Source organism: Micropterus dolomieu, linkage group LG08 (genome assembly GCF_021292245.1).
Source record: "Micropterus dolomieu isolate WLL.071019.BEF.003 ecotype Adirondacks linkage group LG08, ASM2129224v1, whole genome shotgun sequence".
Taxonomy (NCBI): domain Eukaryota; kingdom Metazoa; phylum Chordata; class Actinopteri; order Centrarchiformes; family Centrarchidae; genus Micropterus; species Micropterus dolomieu.
This window is the reverse complement of record NC_060157.1, coordinates 18,048,708-18,067,843: the sequence shown is the minus strand read 5'-3', so window position 1 is coordinate 18,067,843 and position 19,136 is coordinate 18,048,708. Positions and strand designations below refer to the sequence as shown.

General features: G+C 40.4%; 2 protein-coding genes across 4 annotated transcripts; one reads left to right on the top strand and one right to left on the bottom strand.

The window, feature by feature from the left end:
• Positions 1-677: 677 nt before the first annotated feature.
• lmbr1l (limb development membrane protein 1-like) lies at positions 678-15,122 on the bottom strand. 2 transcript variants are annotated; one of them, XM_046057263.1, is made up of 17 exons: positions 14,917-15,122; positions 8,334-8,418; positions 6,835-6,868; positions 6,355-6,494; positions 5,674-5,777; positions 5,425-5,548; positions 5,260-5,328; positions 5,105-5,169; positions 4,910-4,982; positions 4,721-4,807; positions 4,506-4,582; positions 4,323-4,400; positions 4,119-4,192; positions 3,809-3,899; positions 3,635-3,701; positions 2,926-3,087; positions 678-2,380 (listed from the first exon to the last, which is right to left on the bottom strand). In XM_046057263.1, exons 1-17 carry the CDS (start codon positions 14,977-14,979, stop codon positions 2,295-2,297), a joined length of 1,479 nt encoding a protein of 492 aa, XP_045913219.1. In that variant the 5' UTR covers positions 14,980-15,122; the 3' UTR covers positions 678-2,294. The 2 variants fall into 2 exon arrangements, with proteins under 2 accessions (XP_045913219.1, XP_045913220.1); XM_046057264.1 differs by lacking the exon at positions 14,917-15,122 and having other exon boundaries at positions 6,355-6,459.
• Positions 15,123-17,460: 2,338 nt separating this feature from the next.
• On the top strand, positions 17,461-19,038 carry dnajc22 (DnaJ (Hsp40) homolog, subfamily C, member 22). Of its 2 annotated transcripts, XM_046057449.1 has the most exons (4): positions 17,494-17,754; positions 17,852-18,046; positions 18,151-18,443; positions 18,567-19,038. In XM_046057449.1, exons 1-4 carry the CDS (start codon positions 17,595-17,597, stop codon positions 18,741-18,743), a joined length of 825 nt encoding a protein of 274 aa, XP_045913405.1. In that variant the 5' UTR covers positions 17,494-17,594; the 3' UTR covers positions 18,744-19,038. The 2 variants fall into 2 exon arrangements, with proteins under 2 accessions (XP_045913404.1, XP_045913405.1); XM_046057448.1 differs by having other exon boundaries at positions 17,461-18,046.
• Positions 19,039-19,136: the final 98 nt, after the last annotated feature.

Sequence of the window (19,136 nt, the reverse complement as noted above, 5' to 3'; positions counted from 1 at the left end):
AAGCCACACCGATAATGCACTAACCACTCACACTCTCTCGCTCACACCTTATATCTGGCTTATGTGTCACTTCCTTAGAGGATAACCAGTCTCCAGATGTGCAAGTAATGTTAGGGCCACATTTGAGTTCATTTCCTCTTAGAAAAGGAAACACAGTGGAAAACAAACCCTAAACCAAATAAGCTTAATTAAAACATCCAACAAAACAAAACAAGAAATGCAAACAAAAAATCAAGAGGGAGAAATTAATCAGAGCCGGGGTTCTCTTGAACTGACTTCAGAAAAATGAGGTGAGGAAATGAACAATAGGCAGGGAAAAGGGATGGAAGAGAGGTGGGTGGGTGGTGGGGACGTGAAGGAGTGAATGAACATCACTTCTGCTGATTCCTGATTTGCAGGGTTTTTAATCTGGCAGTTGCATCGGAGCGGGGAAAGCGTGGGCTATGGCTGTAGTGGCGTCGTGGCTGAACACTGCTGACAGACAGGCCAAAATACAGCTTTCTTCTGCTGCTGATTAAAGAAGTGCAACAAAAGGGTGGAGGGATGTCGGGACAGGCGCCCTCACTAGTCACACACACCCCCACACCACAGATCAGTCACAATGTAGATACATTTTATGAAATGTAAGAGCATCAAACAGTTTACAGTATAAGTCAACTCACCCAAAATGACACAAGTTAAAAACCCATGAGCGATTTTTATTGCTTACTGCTCATAAAACAATGGTTAAAATTCAGTTCAGAAAAATCTGAAACATTCAAGCATTTCAAAAGTAAACAATATTTGTCATCTTTGAGAACTCAATGTTTTTTTGTCTCACATTCATCATTGTTAACTGTCAAAATCCTCAGTCAACGTGTGAAATATAGATCCCAAACTGCCCATAAATATTATAAATGTTATGTTCCCAAAAAGACAAGTGAAAATTCCCATATAAAGTGAGATGAGTAAACCTCAAGAGTGCTCCATATATAATACCAAAAAGACAGACAGATTCACACGCAACACAGTGGCTGGTGTCTGGTTTGAGAGATACTGTCCCCTGCTGGTCAAACCAACAACTAATAATCTGCTGATACAGCAGAGAAGGCAAACTGTCACCAACACATTGAGGATTATATCACACAGCTGATGAACGTAATTGAATCTAGGTTATCAAAATACAAAAACTGACATTGGAAAATATTGCATTTGCTTCTTATAAAAACATTCTGAAACTACTCTAAGCATTCACTTAATGTCAAAGATGATTTTTTTGGGGGGGGGGGGGGGAATACTTCACAGAAAATTAACAGAAAATTTACAAATTACTTTTGGTAAAATTTTTAAAAAAGTGTACTTTTATTTATACAATATTGCACTTCGCCACACAAATTCTTAATTCACAGTTTGATTGGTCAAAGGCAGAAGTTCCAAGTGAGTGTCACATTGGCATTCAAAAGTCTTGCATAAGACAGTGTAAAGCTTTCTTTTTAGTGTATTTTTGTAAATCAATAGGAGTAGTCAGACTGTTAGCTTACGGTCACGTACAAGAGAAAAAAAATAAATAAATATTCCTTGTTCTTGGTAAATCGCCACAGATAATGTTCTTACTTAATGTTCTACTAGTAAACTGGGGTTGTAAAAGAGCTCCAACACTGAGACTATTACCTCAGTCTCAGATTCCCTGAGTAACCTGCGGATCCTTAGATAGTCAAGGTACTCCATGTCCCATTTGCTCCCAATAATAACTTCCTCTCATTAACATAACACTGGTGCAGCCTGGGCCACCAAACACATGGAAGTAAGATTCCCAATCTTAAAATAGTGGTACAACCTAAGAAGGGAAAGCGTGGGGAAACCAAGGAGAAAGAGAGCACTCAGTTGACCTAGAGCAGGAAGAGGAAATTATGTCACAGTTACAATGTAATATTTCAAAATAATTCTGCTGACTTTCACATGTGTCAGAGCAACGGTAATCCACATGATCCTCTTTTTGTCAGGCACCAGGTTTGGGGGGGGTTACTGTCCACTATGGCAGGGTTGCTAACATGGCTTAAATCCGTTTTGCCCTTGTTCCAGTTGTAACCATGACTCAGCTAACAGCTTGTACTAACACTTGTCCTTGCAGTCAAAATTGAACCCTGATATATTGGTCAGTAAACACAAGCAGAGCTCCCACTGCGCAGCAAACAGACTGGTCACCCAACCCATGTACCCACCGGCAAAGGGACTGAATTGCAAATGTCTTTAGTCCAATAGGTGCAACATTTGAATTGGCTCAGTTTCTAAAGGTTAGGAAAGGCAAGAAAAAGTCACTGGATTTTCGAAAGTCCACTGGCCAAGAGGAGTCTGAAAGGGACGGTAGAGCGCGACACAGTTAAAGGCAGTCTATGGAGACCTGAAAAGAGAAAAAAAACATAAATTATAACATCACACACAATCACAAGGTGGAGCACTAAACTTGTAAAGCTAAGAAAAATAGTGATTTTGGGGAAAATAAAGTCTATTAATCACAGAACAAAAGTGAGTTGGGAGGCAATAGGAAAATGCAGGAGAGCTGCCATGGTGCAGAGATGCTATCGGTACAGTGAGGAAGGGGATTGCGTGTGTGTTTGGCGTGTCCATGCTCTGAGCGTTTATTTGTGTTGGATGGAGGGGTAGAGGGTGTGTGTGCTGTGAGGGGTCTAGGGCGGTGTGCCTCAAGGTCCCCAAGGAAACCTGACTCTCCTCTTGTCCCTTTTACACTTTCCTGAAAGAATTGTATTCTTTCTATCTGAGGAAGAGAGACCAGCCCATAGGGAAATGGGGCCAAAGGTGGGAAAACTTATGACACAGCTACCCAAGTGCAATGAATTGCAGCAAAACACAACCACATGTGATACAAGAGTATATGCAGACATAGTACTTTCAAGTTGCTTCATAAAAACATGAAAGTAGACTAACCAAAGGCACGGATAAGCTCTCTCTGTACTGCCCAGGTGACTGTCTTGATCAGCGAGGCAGAAGTGAGACCAGCAAACAGCATGTTGTACAGGAAGACAATGTAGAAGTTCCCAAGCCAGTTATAGCGACCAAAGTCTCCCAGTAGATCGAAGCGGGTGATCCCTAACACAATGGAACAGAAGCAAAAGAAATTGAATGAACTCAAGTCTGGCCTCACCTGCAGCTACGGTATTTGTGGCAAGCAAACGCCCTCTTGTGGGCATTACTAAAACTGGAAGTAAAATACTGACTACATACTACTTTTCCACAATATTTGTTACATACCAATTGTCAAAGTATACTATACAAGAAATCTATGTAAATTTAAAAAGAGACGACTTTTCCCACAGATTTAATACCATGTTGTTATGTTTTCCATGATCTTCTTAGAAGTCTCTTACCAGACACAATTTCTGTTTTATTTTTTGCAGCTGCAAGTAGCTTATTTTCATTTGTGCATTGCAGGACAATAGTGCAAGACAGTCTACTCAAAGATCAAACATTCTTTGTTATACATCCTGATTATTATTATTTATTTAAACTTTCCACTGTGAACATTATCAAAACCTGCTAAGCATTAATGTGTAGTGTGGAACTGGGTAACGGCAGTAGTTTTTGCTAAATGCTGCTGGATTTTCAGGAAGAATGTTTCATCGTCATATGTCCTTACCAAGTGTGCGTGAAAACACCGGCAGTGCTGAGCTCAGGATGAGCAGTGAAACGCAGTTTGCAATTATCTGAAATAAACAGAAATTTATGTTACTATAAGGTGTACACACAGAACATCACTAGCTTCCGGTATCACTGTCAGACACGGTGCATGTAAAGGTCAGCTGTCAGACACCTGTGTGAGGTTGGTGTCCTGTGCACGAGGCAGGAGGCCAGTGAAGAGAGGAGAGCTATAGAAACCCACCACTGAGGATACCATCAGATAGCTGAGATTTATTTTAAGGACAACAGTGGAAAGACGATACTTACAGAACTTTAAAGTAAATTATCACCTTTTTTTTAGCATATGAATTTAACAGCATGAGTCAACACTCACACACTGGACAAATACCACAGACAGTCTGTAAGTGGCTGAGTCAGAGCCAAATGGACATGGCGAGTTAACTGTGTGCGCACACTCATAGGTGAATGGGATAAGAGGATACAGGATAAGGACTACTTGAACAGCAGCGCCCAGTGAGCCGAACATGGAGAAGGAGGCCATTCCCAGGTGAGGGTCCTTAAACACACACAAAAAAATAAATAAATAAAAAAAAAAAACACCCACAATTGTCAGTATACAGTCAGATGACTGGCTGCTGCCCACCAAGCATGAAATATTCACAAGTTCCTTCTGGCTAAATCCTCACCTCCATTCCTCTGGGCATAGCCGTCTCATCCAGAAGCAACTCCAACACATTGAAACAGACCATGAGTACACACACCACCTGAAGAGACATGAACAGTAATTCTAAAACCATTTAAAACCACCATCTGTGTCCATAAATGAGTTAAAGCAGCCTGTGAGAATATATGAATAAATAAGCATGTACAGTCAGTGCGAGGAGCACAAGCATGGCCAGTGGATAGCCCAAGTTCCGCTGCCATGGGGACGCTTTCCTACGCATTTCTGCAAGGAAAGCAAGAAGAAAAAAAAAAAAAGAAAAAAAAAAGAAAAAAAAAAAGAGAAACATTAAAAAAAAGGAGTGTACAATGTCATTAATTTGCAAGAAGCCCAGCAGAGAGCAGCTTGTTCAGTTAATCTTACCTAGGGCGATGCGCTTGCTCTGGACTGTTTGGTACTCCTTTTTCATCACCTCCATTTTCAGCTTGACCCAGCATGACGTACTGCCATCTTCAAAAAACACATGATACAGAAAAAGTCAAGTCAGCTTTAAATTGAATAATCGAAAAAAAAAAAAGAGGCAAAGGAGTGTGCTCATGGTGACGCACTCACAGTTCAGTTTCCTGGAGAGCGAGTCTTCTTCAAATGTGGTGCAGCTCAAAGTATCTTCTACATCTTCCAACAGCTGAGGGGGATAAGAGACGTCAATCAATTCGGAAACTACATTTCACAGCCATATGACAACTGTTAATGTGAAGGCTACTCTATGTAAAGTGTTTTACTTTAGTCGGTGTGTCTGTGACTCACTCGTGGTTTGACCAACAGGCTGCCAGTTACACTGAACATTCGGGACAAACCAAAAGGAGTGCACACTGAAGAGAAAAGACACAGATGGTGATATGCAAGTGTCATATGCCACAGTGTTTTAGCACTAAAAATATTTGTGATTGAGATATACTTACACAAAAGCAGCAACACTCCCACCAGAGAGATGCCCGAGTACAGGTAGGGAAGGTAATACTCCCACAGGTCTGAAATTCAGAGGAGCAGAGTAGAAGCAACTGTATTAAAAAGCTGTAAAACCAGTTGTCACTGGGGGATCTTCAGATATAATGCATATGACTCACCGTAGAGGCTCTTCCTGGCTATGTTGTCATGTAGGAGTGCTGATGCCACCCACACCATGCCCAGCACAAGCAGAGCCAGCAGCAATAGCAGCACAACAGCTTCATACACTCTGGCCATAACCCCCTACACAAACAACAGATACTCTGATCAACGGGGTGCGCACACGCATGCTGTCAATTTAGATCAAAGTCTTTAAATGGTTTTGGAGGCCAGAGGTGTTATTTGTGAGGGAATGCCAAAACCTGTACCTTTTTGGACCCTGCAAATCCCTCAGACTCCGTGAAGAAGTAGGCAAAGGGCATGAGGAAGACCAGGGACAAATTGGAGAAAAGGAAGACTAGGTTCCACAAGCCTGACACGAGAGGAAGAGAGATGTTCCAGATGTTAGTTCTCAGTGCCATCATTCATTCGGGTTAAACCTGCAGTCAACCATGTTGGCAGTACCACTGTCAACCACTGTGAGATATAGTTCTGCCAAGCAGTTTAGACTGACAAGACTGGCAACCAAGTCACATGTTCTCAATTAAAAAGCTTTTTTTTTTTGTTTTGTTTTTTTTTTAAGTGAAAAACAGATCATTAAAAAACCCAATAATACCAAACAAAAACACTACAGGCATGGTTTACCATTGGGATTCATGACTATACACACTTTACATATTAGTTGCTCAAGTGAAAAAAAACCAAACACCCCCCCCCCCACACACACGTATTCAATTGGAGCTGGAGGGCTTGACCGAGATCTTTTAACCATATAATGCACACAGCTAGGTCACAGCCACTCTTCCCATAATAATAATCTGTTTGCACACATGCCTGTAGTGTATTGATTTTGGTGGTTGATCCAGTTTAAAACAGAAATGCCCTCTGTTTGACAGGTTTCTACAATTACCAACTGTTCGGTGTTGTCGACTAACAAAAACAAGATGTACCGTGGATAAGAGATCCATTGAGCCACTGCATGTAGTAGCTCTGTGGGAAGGTGAGCAGCACTTCATTGGACAGAATGGAGATGGGGAGAAGGAGCACAGCACACACTGCAACGGACAGAGTGAATGTACACAACCACAGCCTGGGAGAAGGAGAAAGACTGCGAGTGAGGTTGCATGTGTGTTTGTGCACTGTGTGTCTCAGCCCAACAGCACAGCCTAGGTGAAAAGGCTGGATTGCCCTGGGATAAGGTTAATACAGTGACAGCGTGTAGGGACAAAGGGCAGAGTGACACAGATGTGCCCCCGTCCCGGCCAACGACCACATGAACACACAGGCGCAATAAATCTACAGCCAAATGGCCTCTTGCCACTACACGTCACAGTTACAAAGGTATCTGCTAAATCATTCACACTGACACTAATCCAAGTGAGTGAGTACAGATTGCTGTGGTCAGTTAATCATTAGAGTTTTTCACTTACGCAATTTTGTTGACGGTGGCATCCTCAATATCATCTGAAACAGTAGAGAAACAAGAAGGATTAAATCTATTACATAAGTGATTCAGACTTCTATTTGTTTTTAGTATCTAATCTTATCTTAACAAGGGTAAGTTGCCACAAACATAACCAACTTCTTTTCTATAACTTTAGAACGGAGAAAGGCTTAAACACAGGCCAATCTGATTGTAGTCAGATAAGGTGCTGAAATGTTAGGTAAAAGCTGTCTGGGACTGTTTGTGTATGTACTGTATACACATTAGATAAATAGGTATAAGCTGTAATAGAAAATCAGTCCACACCAGGATGAAAAACGTCTCACTGGCCTCAAAGTGGGGAGCGAGTTAGGGACGAGCATGTTAGGAACATTCTGTTCAAGCAAGACCAAGACTAGTAAAAACTGGAACATTCAAAAAAATCCTGCTAAGAATCATGCAACACGCTAAACCACAGTACATGAAACTGCTTCATTCTGTGCAATTTGTGGCACAGCTGTTTAATAAGCCTAAGGAGTGAAAACCAGTTCGTGGTTCCTTGCTGTCAAAAACAACTCTGATAGGTATTGCACAATCGTTATTTAGCTACAGGGCACAACTGTTCTGCGGTTGGTGATAAAACAACATCTTCAACAGTGGGCTAATGCATAGCAGACCCACCAACCTGAAGCAAGCTAAAAAGAAAAAGGGCAAATAAAACACAAAAAACAAAAACCAAAACCTGGCTATCCCCCAGGTTCCAACCTAGCCCAGCCACAGAAGCGCAGAGGGGCCTGGATAGTTGGACATCCTACATCTGCTTTCAATAGAAGCAAGTTATTGGATGCATTTGCTTCAGCCAATTTCTTTTGTTTTAATAACAGAACATATTGTAGATCCAAGTGCATGAAGTATGTTGCACTTTTCTAAAATGGTAGTTTGTCAGCTATGAAGTTGTTAAATGTCAATACTTTGTTGACTAAAAACAGATGTTTCTGTCAAAACTAAAAGTCAATGCTTGTTGAAAGACAGATCTCATTTGAGATGTTTTCGTCCAGATAGAAGGGCCTTAAGCTACGGCTCAAAAGTACACCTATGTTTATCTTCTAACAACATTCTTCACCTTCCCTCACCACCACCCTGACCCACAGGGATGGTGCATGAAAAAGTGGTTACATAACAAGCCTTCTGCACCTCTGGACTGCTCCAGCTAAGGTCACGAGCCTTGGGTTGAAATTTGCAATCCTGGCAATGCGTAATCATGTAACGTAAGAACGTGTATTGTCCAAACAAAACACTTGTGCTTGTTTGAAAAGTGGGGTCTGCATATTCTGTGGAGGAACAAAAATTCCAAAACACTAATGTAATCAGTATGCTTGTCAACATCATCAATTCTCCTCCCGGCAATTCTCCATAAGCCTTTGATGAAAATCTCTTTATGCGTTGCTCATATTTACATCCAGGAGAGCGTGACTTTTTTTTTTTTTTTTTTTTTAATAAACTCACCTGTGACAAACTCTGCCGTCTTCTTGAAGTGAGTAAGTATGAGGTAGGACACCATGTAAAGGCATGTAAACAGGAGTACACAGATCTGCAAAAGAGACGGACAGGAATTTTATTCATTTTATCGAGAAAGTGCAGCCTTGTAAAACAAACTGTCCTGTTCTGTCCAGTACTACTGATGAGCAAAACATGTGATAGGCTTTAAAAGTGGGGGTGGGTGTGCAGTACAGATATCAAAAACATCCGGAAGTGACAGAAGGCATAGGGAGAAGAGGGGAGAGCAAGCATACAGTCGCAGCTGCAACATATTTGTTCCTCATAGAATATTCTGTTTTGTTCTGTGCAGCAAGAAAACAAAAACAGGCTATGTATTGCTACAAATGCAAACAGCCAAAAATCATTCATCATTTTGCCAAGGCGCCAAGAGAGACAGATGGAGTCTGAAGATTACCACTTTATTCCAACAATGGAGTGAAATGGGTGACAGTGATAAACTAGGAAGGATTAGGGGGAGTAAAATAAAGAAGGGTTAATACCAGTGTGACAGATACTGCCCCCATACTGCCTGTAAAGATCATTGTCAGACATTTTACTGGATCTGCCAACAAATTTAGGCTAAACCTATGTTGAGCAATCTGTTGTCTGGCAAAGCTCTTAACATTTTACAGCAATGACTGAAGTAAATTGTGTGTATGACCGTTACACAAAACATCAGAACAGTTGCTATAATGAAACTTAAATACAAAGAACCACATAACAAAAATGTATCTCCACATCCTTCAGATGAACTCAAACCCTGTCTACTCCATGCTGCAGAGTGGACAATCTGCAAACACCTAGTCATTGCTCAAGACTTGCTTTGCTCAGACACACTCAAATATGACAACTGCATGCGCATGTCAGGACAAAAAAAAAAAAAAAAAAGTTATAGCAAGCAAGCGGACAGATGCATACCAAACACAACTGTATACAATGCTAAACTTGTGGTTCAAGAATGAGAGCTACGTCATAGAGGGTGCATACACTCCTCTCTGCCACAGCATATTAGGTACTATGAATAGGTGGAAATTAAAACTAACCATGTTAGCGTTTAAGTCTGACACAGGTGCCTTTCTTAGCAAACAATCCCCTAACTATCCAACATGCATCCTACCCACTAAGGCAGTAAAATGCTTATTTCTCACGAGAAAACAAAGCTATTCCAGAGATAAATATTAGAGACAATTTTACTATTTTATTACCAATACTGGACAAAAAAAACCCCCCAGCAATTTGTCATTGTTTTAGAAGTATCCAATCATGAACCTAAATCTAGGTCAAGTGGAAAATCTGCCCTGCTGGTGGTGTTGACTAAAAAAAATAATCACAGGGTCCCTAACGTCATCAGGATTCAGCTGCTGCGTACTAAAAGTGTCTGTAATAAGTGTCAATCCATTCAACAATGGAGATACAGCGCACCAAAGTGTTGGACTGACAGATGAATGATATGACGTTGCCAGATCACAAGCACTGATCCAAACATTTCCACATGGCAGCTCAGAGGAAGCAGGATGTAGAAGTTTGTCTCTGAGGTTAACACCAGCAACACAAAAAGAGGGACTATCTGGAGAACGACAGAAATGTGACAACATGCTAACAGGTGCCAAACCAGTTTCTTAAAAAGGATGCTAACATGAGCATAATAAGTTCCTTGAAATTCATTCTTTCAGGTTTCCATGAAAGCTATGTTACAGTCATATAGTCCGATGCATGTACTGTGAACAATAATATATCCCAGAATAGTAGAAGGCAACGACAAAACTATTCATAGTGAGACAGTGTGCATTTACTGTGTTTCTATATTCCTAACAAAATGGCATTTTAAAATGACGCACTGGGACATATGGACACATGGTACAATAACAAATGGGGTTGGGGAATGGGCATACACCCCTCTTTCCAGGAGATGCAAGATGGTGACCCACTTTTGAATGAAAACAATCTAGTAAAAGAAAAATAACAGAACATACGAGCAGTTGTGTGTCATCTGTGCACATCAGTGTTAACAAGCACCAAAAGACAAATTCAGCTGTCGACAGACCGAAACTAGTGTTTCTGCTTTATCATATCTCAAGCCCCAACTTGTTTTTACAGTAACAAAGCAAAAAAGTCAAACATCTTGTAGTCATGCTCTAACACCTACCTAATGTAACTGCATTAGGCATTACATTGTCACATATGGCTAGAAAACTATTTCAAACTGTTGAAAAATACAGTGTTTTATTGTGCAAGTTGGATGCCCATTGGTTGCATACTAGCAGCAGTCCAACAATGGACTGAATATAACAACTAATCAGCTCAGTCCACAAAATTGGTCAATAATTCAGTCTAATTTGGCATGGGGGTTGTTAGTTAATCCAACAAAAAGGAAAAGCAGAGAACAAAGGAAGGGAATTGGGTGAGAAATAGGTGGAGGGGCAGAATAACACCCTTCAGTCAAAGTATGTAGGGACAAGTGCTGATCGGCAACATTGAGAGCTGGCAGCTCATAGCAGGCCAATGAGAAGACAGTTTAAAGTAATACAGCATGTGTTGAGCACGAAGAGTTCACCCAGAGCATTTAAAAATTCACAGAGTAACCTAAACATCTTTGTGCCAATTCATGCAAAAAAACAATGAAGCTCTAATGTTTTCACAAGTTGCCTCACCTGGTAGTTCCTGTAATAATTCAAATAGAGCGGGAGGTTGGCAACGGCGCAGCACACCCTTACAAAATGTCAAGTGGACCACCGCAGAGTGCGCTATTTCAGGGGCCACTAGCCTCTTGTCCAGCTAAACACATTTAGGCCAAGCATGACTACCCACTGTTTACAAGTAGGAGGAAGGATTAGGCAAGACCTTTTCAAGATTTATTCAACAGCCAGAAATAACTTTAAAAATGTTGCACAGGCAAAGCCATGCTAATCCAAAAAGCTGGTGGGCAGCTACAACGTGTTGGGTCACACATTTTGATTATTTTACTTGAAAGGTGTCCTGCAATATTTGATGGTTAAGTGATGTGAGATTTCTGGGAAGGAACAAGTGAAAATGAGTGAGGTAATAATGTCAATGAGAACAGAAAATGAATGATAACAGTAGGGCTGAACAAAGTATCTAAGTGCAGTTATTTTAACTTATTTTGCAATATGATTGGAGATATCAGTGGGCATGATCATTTTTACACCACTGGTGTCATTTTTACTGAAAAACATTATATGATGATTATTGGTGAGACTGTTACGCGATCTGTCCCAAACAAAGGCAATTTATGTCTGTAGAATATGATGTGTAGGCCAGGACATCTCTGCAACAAGACAATATTTAATTTAAAAATGGTATTTTGACACATTTCGCAAATCAACAAATATTGCAGTTCTTGCTGTTTAGGGCTGCAGCTAACGGTGATTTTAGTACTCGAAGCTTCTACAGATTATTTCACAGATTCATCGAGGCATCGTTTAAGAAGTACTTTTGCTTGGCGGCGGCGGCGCCCCCTCCCCTCAGGTAACGGGATCAGCTGTGTAAATTAACTCTTGACTGTGACGTTACAACCCTAACCCACGGCCCAACCAGTCGGAACAAAAACAAACGCACGTGTTTACATTTACAGTTGAGGATTGCGGCTTACTTTTGATAGCCTTCAACTCATCAATCAATCATGATTTCAGTTAAATGCTAAAGTTGCTGTTACCTTGTCTGTGGTCCGTTCCGTGGACTTGATAGACCGGGTGTTTTCTGATCAGATAACGTCGTGCTATTGTGTTAGGCCACATAAGTTCGCTCTTACGGTGCATAGACTGTAACATTACACAGTTGTTTTCCATTAGCTTGAAATAATCCCATACTTTGGACACTCTTCTTCATTGCTCGCTATTTTCTCTTTCTCTCCACTTTGCAAACCGCGCCATCATAATCACGTCATGTTCACACAGTGTAAGCGTGAAGTGTGGCAGTAATAAATGTCCGTGCCAAGCATCAGTGCAAAGAATTTGCGTCAATGCTTAATAGTAATCGAATTAATGGATGAATCGTTTCAGCCCTACTGCTGTTTAAAAATTGCAGTAGGACATTTTTTCCTTCAACAAAGCCATTAAACAGCATTTCCTTTAAAAATAAAGTAATAGACTAATTTGATTAAACGCATTACAATGCATTAATGTCTCTCTGCCTCTCAAAACTCCTACAGAAAGTTGTTCACAAATTTAGTGGACTATCAAATGTTCTAATCAGTCTTAATGTCTTTTATAGATTACATAGCATATGTTAATGCTGATGCTGGGTGTCTCATTTCTCTACTCATCGTGATCTTTTATGCTGCTGATCATTGATCCCTCTGGGCTCAGGGTGCGGGCTATGGGTATGCACTCCTGGCTGTACCATTCACACACACACTTTACATCCACCTTGTCACACTTGCCAGATGCTCTCATCTAAAGCGGATTTACAAGGCTGCATCAGCTCAGGTGAAGACAGACATTTGGCTGCAATCAACTGATTATTTTGCTTGTCTATTCAAAGAACACTAGGTGGGCCACATCTGAACAATGTATGGATTTTGAGCTACAGGTTTACTTGGTGTTGTCTCTTCCAATTAAAAAGGTATGATCAGTTCATTTATTCATCGTTTAGAAAGAATTACTGTTTAAAGCACCTGATTTGCATACATGTTTTTGGCGTATCTAAGAACCTTTCGTTGAGTGTATAAAATGCTTAATTTTAGCCTCTTAAATTTTTTGCACTGCATCTGTATTAACCTAAATATTTTCTACTTCTTAATGTGTTCTGCAGAAATGACCATAAACACATTTTGGCATTCTGCATTGGAAAATCAAGTAAAAAAATGTAACACTCAACACACAGCTTATGCTTCTCTTACTCTGCAATGCTTTCTTTGCTTTATCTCAATCTAGAGTATCTATCTCATCTTTCAATGTGTTGTGTCTTTATCAGATGGGTGCTTTGCTATGTGGAATACTATGACAGTGTCTACACTGCTGCCACATATTCTATTACTCAAAATGATTTGATCAATGATAAGCTAGGCCTATAGCCATGTATAATCAAGGATGCAGGGGCAGCTGACCAGCCTGAGAGGTTGCACTGAGAAGAGATGGTAAGCTGGAGACTCCAGGCCAGCCAGTGGCTTAAGAAGGGGGTGTCGACTAATAGCATTAGGTCTTTAGGTGAAAGGGATAATGACAAAACAAGGGCATTAGAATAAATGTGGGCATGTCATTAGTTGCATCATGAAAAGTTAATTCTATGATTAAGTACACGAAATATGTCTAGAGGATGTAATCCGCTCCACCTGTACTGTCATACCTAATGTGTGGGTTGTCGAGCCAAGTCAGTTTAAAAATACCCTAAAATTGCCTTGGATGATTCAGCTTTGGATGTTTTCACAAATGAAAAGCAATAGACATTTTTTCCATGTGAGAATTGCTGAAACTTGTCAAAGCAGGAAAAGCACAGGTGTAACTGCTAATGCTGATGGCTCAGTGTCCGATACAATATCAGAGCCCTGAAATGGGGCCATCTAATTACAGCATGCAGTCATCCCTGATGTCATTAGTTACTCTTGCGGTTCCATGTAAAATGTCCACTCTGAAAAACATATTTTGGCTTCACTAGTAAGTTAATTTCTTCTAGCATATTATTTCTTCTCTGCTGTTGCACTGACTCAGTCTCCCTAGGGGATTATAAATTTATTAATTATTCATTCATCCACGAACATACATCCGTTTCCTGGCCTGATCTACAGCTACAGAGGGTTGCTCATCTTCTCTTACAGACTTAGGTTTTTTTCTTATTAACATTTGAGCAAACCAGGACAAACTGAGAAGTCAACCACTGATCCTAAAATATGCAGCAGAAAAGATGTAGTTTGACATTGTCCCTTAGGTTCTACAGTTATCAGCAATACCTCCAATCTCAGGAAATGAACTAGCTATTAGATCTGTTTGTACTTTTTAGGGTTAAAGGTTAAACTGAACTGATCTTTCTGGCAAGTCTGAAGTTTAACAGGCTATTGGTGTTAAACAAAACAGAGTTAAGTCAATGTGGAAGAACGGCACAACCAAAATGCACTATTAAAAGTATAGTTAAACTAAAACTATGTAGCAGGGTGAGCCAAACCTTAGCGAACAGATAAAAGGAGGATTTGAGAAGAGTTCCAGGTCGCTACAAACTCAATAAAAAAGCCCCAGATGCTGTGTAAGCTCCTTCATGTTCCTGTGCCACACCACTTGGTCAACGTTACCTAATGACCAGCTGCATCCGTGCAACAATTTTAACGCCTGTGCAGTAGTTCAGCTGCCAGAACAGCCGTTTAACACGTTAAACGTAACGGATAACGTTACTGTTGTTTAACGCTGAAATATGAGACTTTGACAACTTCAATTTGAGAGGCGAACAATCGCTAAGTAATGCGACACAAACACTTAATTAGTCAAAAGCCGTGAGTTTCTTGTACTGATCAGGTGGCTGGTTGTATTGTTAGAAGCAACGCTCATTATGCATATTAACCGACGGATCCATTAGCCCAGCGTTGATGGTTAACGTTACTTACTATAGTCTCCCGGACACGGTTGTGGAAAAGTTGCTCTCTAACCGACACGTCGTCTGTTTCCATTCTCCGAAACCATAACAGTGTCCTCAGGCTTAAAAGCGCTGGAGGGAAAATGGCTTAAAAAGTTAAAACACGGGGCATCTTCTTAAAAATGTCGTGGATGTAGCTGGCTAGCCTGGCTGCATTTAAACGACGGCGCTAGCCTGCTCCTACACTCTGATATAAAGAAAACCGCACGAGGAGGGGTCGGGTGGGGGCGGGGCGGGGCTACACAGAGGGGCGGAAGCCTGGAGAGCGCTACAGGTGGCTGTCAATCATCGCTATAATAGTTGAGAGTCATTATCATATTTATGTTATTCATATCCAAAGGTTGGTGAAGTACATACTAAAAATACCAGACAGGCCAATGAAATGGTATAATGTCCATGTACGTTGGGATGTGCACATGCATCATGGTTGTTGAAAAGTGCTCTATAAATAAAGATTATTATATTATTATTTAATTTCAAGTGTCATTTAAACTGGGGATGCTGGGGAAATTTCCCCACCACTTTTGAAAATGGCTGATTTTGCCTCCATTAATTTTTTAAAGTGAAAAACAGCAAGAATAAACTTTAAATAACAAATGAAAATGCTTGCAAAATATGCAATGCAATTTAAATATGGAAGAAACAAATGTGCAATGTCCAAAAAAAGTAACTGAAGCTAAAAAAAAAGATGCATTATATTTTTATATTTTTAAATGTCACCTGCCTGTCACCTGAATTTTCTGTTTCTCTTAATATAAATAAAGACATTTACACCATAAATTGGTGCAGAAAATGTTTTCAAAATGCAGTAAATTAAGAGTATAATGTGTCATGGAAATTTGTATATTGCTGGTGAGGGATTAAGCAAATAATTGAGTAACAACCAACCATTGTCTCTGAAGAATTTATCAATAAAAAGAGAATGACAGAGAAGTACTACAATAGAAAATCAGCTGGTCCAGAGACCTGCTGCCTAGGGCAGCTTCGGGGCGTCTAGCCCAGAGCAAAGGGATGCATAATCATTTACACAGTCTAGATTTCTATGTTTTGGGCAACAGAGGCCTTGAATGTTCATTCATTGTTTATTCAAGGCCGGGAGAGGAACAGCAAGTAAGGAAAACACTAAAACAATATCACAGCTCTGACCTAAACCCTAGTAAATGTAGACAGACTAACATAATGAGTATAGAAGAAGGAAAAGTTAAGGATAGAAACAATATATACCTTTCAGACATAACAACAAAAATAATAATAATAATGTAGAATGAATATAGGGATGCACATCTCTTGGTGAAGTGGTACACACTTAAAACACTAGTTTTAAAATTATTTCCGCATTTCCTTTCTTAACATTTCCCCTGAAGTAACATGTTTGGGATTTTTGAAGTGGTGCTGTATGAGGTATTTATCCATAGTAAGTTTAGGCCTATTACCTGCAATAGACTGCGGTTAGCATTTCCTTTGCTTTTTGGACACAGGTCAATCTGTCTGCATAATGAGTAACTTTACCTTTGATACTTCTAGTACAGTTTCCTCATAACACTTGTACTTTTTCAAAGCAAGACTTTTAAAGGTAAATTAATATTTTACACAGTAGTATTGCTACTTCACTTACTGTACATAAAGAACCTGAATAATTCTTCTATCCCTTGTTTTCACATCGTTTTCAGTTTGGTATTTCTATTATATTTATTGGCATTGTTGTAGCACAAATGTACTTTGTTATGGCTCTATGTTTGTTCTATTTTAAAAGGTTTGCAGAACAAATAAGGTACTCTTTGAAGCATTTACATCAGTGTCCTATCTCTCACAAATGTCCCATTAAGACCTTTTCCTCACCATATCAGTTCAAACGATCAAGGGGACTTAATGTTGAAGCACATCGTGTGTTGACGCCAAAGCATAATTTTAATGTCATGATCCAAAGTCCAACTATTGCAACAACATGCACCAACTTCAACTACGGAAAAGGACAGGAAAGGATTTATCGGGATAAGGATTGAAATTATGGAAAGTAAGTAACCAGTTATTATTAGACAAAAACAGTATTTTAAAAAGTATATAAATTGAAAGGTTAGTCTGATATAGCCTGTTGGAATAACTGTAGATTGGACTAATCAGAAAGGTTTGTTGCCTAGCAAATCAATTTCTGACTTTTTGCACAACATGTAAAAAGTTGATCAGTTACAACCTGATATGTTTTTGGATCACATAATGACTTAAAATGACAATGCCCAGCATGAGCTCAAATAAATCCCTCTTATATAATATATTATTTAACCAGGCGAGTGGATCACAGAGATTAATCCCTTTGAGTGTCCCGGCCAAGATACCAGCCGCACACATCATAGAGAAAACATACCAAAATGTATAACACAGCGTAAACAGGATAAAATAATCCAAAGACACTGTCAGTCTCTAAATTATAATTGATATTTATATACTATAGTTTTCACATAGTTTTGTTTAGAGGTACGACTAAACTCTTGTGTTTCCTCATTGCAGGTACTAATACTGACTTGTACAGGGACTGATCCACTGAGGCCAAAGGATGGCAAAAAGTGTAATGGTAGCCTACGCCCTGTGGGCATTAGGTGGGCCTTTGGGCCTTCACCATTTATATTTAAGAAGAGACAGCCATGCTCTGTTATGGATGCTAACCCTGGGTGGATTTGGATTTGGCTGGGTCAGAGAGTTCATACGCATTCCTGCATATGTTGGCGAGGCCAATCAAGATGCAGAGAAAGAGAGAAAAAGACCCCACACCATGGGCCCTCCATCTGTAGGTCCTGTCAGATTTGCTGGACAGGTGTGTGTTGGGATCTACTTTGGCACTGTGGCTCTGATAGGCCTGAACTCCCTCCATTTCTTCTACTTGATTGTGCTGCCTTTATGTGTGGGTGCAGGGGTACATCTGGTGTCCAGTGTTGGCCAGCAGACCTCTGATCTCCATAAAATTTTGACCGCCTGTCTCATAACCTCCCCAATATTCTACGGCAGCACCTTATCACCTCTTCCTATAAGCCTGGCCGCCAGTGTCACTGCTGCACAGCACCGCAGGTTCAAACCTCCACAGACACCTGGGAGTAAACAGGAACTGGGTAAGATGACCTCACAAATATGACAATATCATACCTTGATAACAATGCTTCTCTCTGACATTTAAGGCCTTCTAAAATTACATTTATTTCTATCTTTTGTCCAGTTCCACGACTTTACAGGCTCGGCCTAGCCTGGCTGGCCTTCTCTGCCCCGCTGGGTTACTGTATTTTCCATAACACCACAGCAACACTGTACTACCTTTCTGACTGCGTAGCAGCACTGCTGGATTTTTTCTGGTTTCTGCCATGGCTCAGAAGTGTGTTGGAGTACATTCTTTTAATGCCATATCGGTTCTTGTGTTTTCTTACTGGCGGAGGGTACTATGAAGAGGCTTGGAAGAAGGTGCTGGAAATACTCCTCAAAGAGTACACCGAGGGAGAAAAAGAGGCACTGCGAGTGAGCAATCTCATAACTCTGGAAGGTCTAGTGACAAGTTAAGACAGTTGTAGTTGGAGACATGTAGCCTACTGTTTGTTGTTCTGGTATAATCCAAAATGAGTGGATATGTTTGTGTTGCAGGTATTGTCACTGGAAGTAGAGGCATCTCTTGAAGAGATAACACGCAGCTATAAGGAGCTGGCCAAGACATGGCATCCAGACCACAATCCCAGCAAGGATGCTGAGGCAATGTTCGTGAAGATCCACGAGGCTTATGAGGTCCTTCTACGACGGCACAGACCTCATCGATTCAAATAGTTGCCCTTCATTCCTCACTGAGTGGGGTGAATAGTTGCAAGGGCACAGTAGGACTCTTGATGGCATTGTTTTTCAGTTATTATTACCTTGTATTTGTTCACGGAACATGAATCAAGAGCAGCGTAGATACTTGGATTGTGTTGACAGCCGTCTGTTTGGTTACTTGGCAGAGTTGGTGTCAAACAGCAGTTTGCTGCCACCTTGTGGTGATATCGATGTAATTTCACCATAAACTATTTCATCAAAACAATTGAATTAATGTTTTAATGTGTGCTTTCTTGCTATTAAACGCTTAAGCACTGCCAGTGACATTTCCTGTAATTTCGAAGCATGAATACAAAAATGTATAGGCCATTAGGCTAACTGAATTATGTAAGTTAGGCTAATAGCCTA

Bases quoted from the DNA above. Each gene is read 5' to 3' on its own strand.
- dnajc22 (XM_046057448.1), top strand. From the start codon at position 17,497: ATGGCAAAAAGTGTAATGGTAGCCTACGCCCTGTGGGCATTAGGTGGG. The intron at 18,047-18,150 runs GTAAGATGACCT...TCTTTTGTCCAG, and splicing joins TGGGAGTAAACAGGAACTGG to TTCCACGACTTTACAGGCTC. The intron at 18,444-18,566 runs GTGAGCAATCTC...TTTGTGTTGCAG, and splicing joins GAGAAAAAGAGGCACTGCGA to GTATTGTCACTGGAAGTAGA.
- lmbr1l (XM_046057263.1), bottom strand. From the start codon at position 14,979: ATGGAAACAGACGACGTGTCGGTTAGAGAGCAACTTTTCCACAACCGT. The intron at 3,702-3,808 runs GTGTCTGACAGC...TGTTTATTTCAG, and splicing joins AGGACACCAACCTCACACAG to ATAATTGCAAACTGCGTTTC. The intron at 2,381-2,925 runs GTTAGTCTACTT...TTCTCTTTTCAG, and splicing joins AGAGCTTATCCGTGCCTTTG to GTCTCCATAGACTGCCTTTA.